A 2,627-nucleotide genomic window follows, 5' to 3' on the forward strand; every position below is an offset into this window, starting at 1 on the left:
TTACTCCTTAAAGCCTAATACCATTCTTTTGATTGTATTATCAAAAGCCTGTTTCACTTGTTTGTTTCTCAAGGTGTAAATGAAGGGGTTCAGCATAGGAGCAACGGAGGTGATGAGGATGGTCACACCCTTGTTGAGTGCCATGGAATCCTTGGCTGAAGGCTTCACATAGATGAAGATGCAGCTGCCATAGGTGATGGAAACCACAATCATGTGGGAAGAACAGGTGGAAAAGGCCTTTTTCCTTTGCATTGCCGAAGGGAACTTTAGGATTGTCTGAAGTATGTATATATAGGACAGAACCACACATACAAGGGTCAAGATAAAAGTTAACACAGCACTGGCTATGATCATCTGCTCTATGAGCCATGTTTCTGTGCATGAGATCTTCAGGAGGGGGTATGCATCACAGAGAAAATGGTTGATAACAGAGTCACAGAATTCCAGATGTAGGACAAGGCTAAATGGTGGGAATATGATCAACAGACTAGCTGCCCAGCAACAAAGGACAAATTTCCTACAGACTCTACTGTTCATGATGGTCACATAATGCAGGGGCTTGCAGATGGCCACATAGCGGTCATAGGACATGGTGGCCAGCAGAAAGAATTCAGTTACACCAAATAGATCAGTAAAAAAAATTTCAGTGATGCAACTGTTGTATGTGATTTTCTTATCCCCTGTTGATAGGCTGTACAGGTATCTGGGCATACAAGCAGATGTGAATGCAATTTCTAAGAAGGAAAATTTTTGTAGGAAATAGTACATGGCAGTATTCAGTTGTGGATCCACGATGGTTAGGGAGATGATGGTAAGGTTTCCAGTAACACTCAGCATGTAGGTGAGACACAAAAAGATGAAAAGCACAGCCTTGAGTTGTGGGTCATCAGTCAGGCCCAGGAGGAGGAAAGTTGTGATGGTGTGATTTCTCATCATCCACTTCTGACTTCTACTCAGTCTGCAGTGAGAATTCAGAAATATTTGAAATGACAGAGTTCTGTTAACAATGCAGAGCAATAAATCAGCAGCTTAAATTATGCAAAAGCTTTTTTTTAATATAAAACCTTGTTTATAAATTATATCATTATATATAACATAGGGTCTGTATGGTATATTTTCCTTTGGTCTACCAATGAAGTGTTTAAAAATTGAATATCAGCTGGGTACCAGTGGCTCAGGCCTGTAATCCTAGCTGCTCAGGAAGCTGAAACTTAAGGATTGTGGTTTGAAGCCAGCCTGGGCATGGGAAGTTGTGAGATGGTTATCTCCAAGTAAGTCCTTCCTGCCCCTCTCCCCCAGAAAGCAGTGGAAATGTATCTGTGGCTCAAGTGCTAGAGTGCTAGAATTGAGCAAAAGTTCAGAGACAGTGACAGTTCCCAAGCTTGAGTTCAAGAGCAAAGATAGGTGCACACAAAAAAAGGAATACCAGGAAACCACAACATATTTTGAGGAGTCAAGAGCAATGGGGCGCAGGAAAGGAGGGAGGACTGGTGAGCAAATGCAGCTATTATATTCAAGGCATATTATCTAATAATTGAACTTTATATCTTGAGGGTAAGGAAAGGAGGGAGGAAAAATGGAAGGGGGAACGATGAGAGCAGGGATATTGATCAAGAAGCCTTAAATTCATAACTTGGCACGTGGAATTGTCTTTGTATAACTGCTTAATAAATAAGAATTCAGCTTGTTTTTATCTAAATCATACTTCAACATGAGAATTATTTTTCACTTTTGATCCCCAACTTATGTCTTATTTTTATCTGTACACAGAAGTAGCCATGTAGTTAGGTTTTTCTAAGTGAAGCTGGGTCCTAAAGCCTCAACTTAGAGTTCTTGAATACTTCAATGTATATCTTTGTGGGTTGGTGATTGAGAAAATGTAATGGTAATTAAAATATCGTGAGACCAATTATAAAAGGCTTTCTGTATTCATTCAAAGCTCAGTATCAGGAATATAAAAAGAAATCAAACAACTTAAGGACCAAAACAAGTAATCCAAGCAAATCATCCGATCTAACACTTCTCAAAAGAAAAAAAGTACAAATTGACAAGAAATAAATTTAAAAATACTCAATATCATAAGTCACCAATGAAAGCCAAAGTGAAACTATAATGCAATTTCACCCTAGTTCCAGTGACTTATTAAGAAAGGACAAAAACAAAAATTGACATAGGCCAGAAAAGATATGGAGATAGAGAATGGAACCCCCACAGTCGGTGGTAATATAAATTATTTTAGCTAGTACACAGGCCATTATGGAGGATCCCCTAAAACATTGAATAAAGGAATGCCATATTATGTAGTTATACTATTTGGGGGGTATATTTCCAGAAAGATGGGTTTGTCATACCAGAGATAGCTGTGCTCCAATGCTTATTGTGATACTATAGGTAGATATGGAATCAGCTGAATGGTAAAAGATTACATATGCACATGTACATATATGTGTATTTCATATATATGTATTTTATATGACACATATTATTTATATTACAATATAATATATAAAACATAGTGCATACACAACATACATGTAATATAATACAAATATAATATATGTATAATATATAATATGTAACACACATATATGTTTATGTGTGTATATACATAACAGACATGAACATTA

General features: G+C 37.2%; 1 protein-coding gene across 1 annotated transcript; it reads right to left on the reverse strand.

Annotated features, from left to right (window-relative positions):
* Nucleotides 1-933, reverse strand: LOC125354514 (olfactory receptor 6C68-like). Its single transcript, XM_048350153.1, has one exon. It carries the CDS (start codon nt 931-933, stop codon nt 1-3), a length of 933 nt encoding a protein of 310 aa, XP_048206110.1.
* Between the last annotated feature and the right edge of the window lie 1,694 nt (nt 934-2,627).

The sequence above is a fragment of the Perognathus longimembris genome, chromosome 1, assembly GCF_023159225.1.
Source record: "Perognathus longimembris pacificus isolate PPM17 chromosome 1, ASM2315922v1, whole genome shotgun sequence".
In the NCBI taxonomy this organism is placed as follows: domain Eukaryota; kingdom Metazoa; phylum Chordata; class Mammalia; order Rodentia; family Heteromyidae; genus Perognathus; species Perognathus longimembris.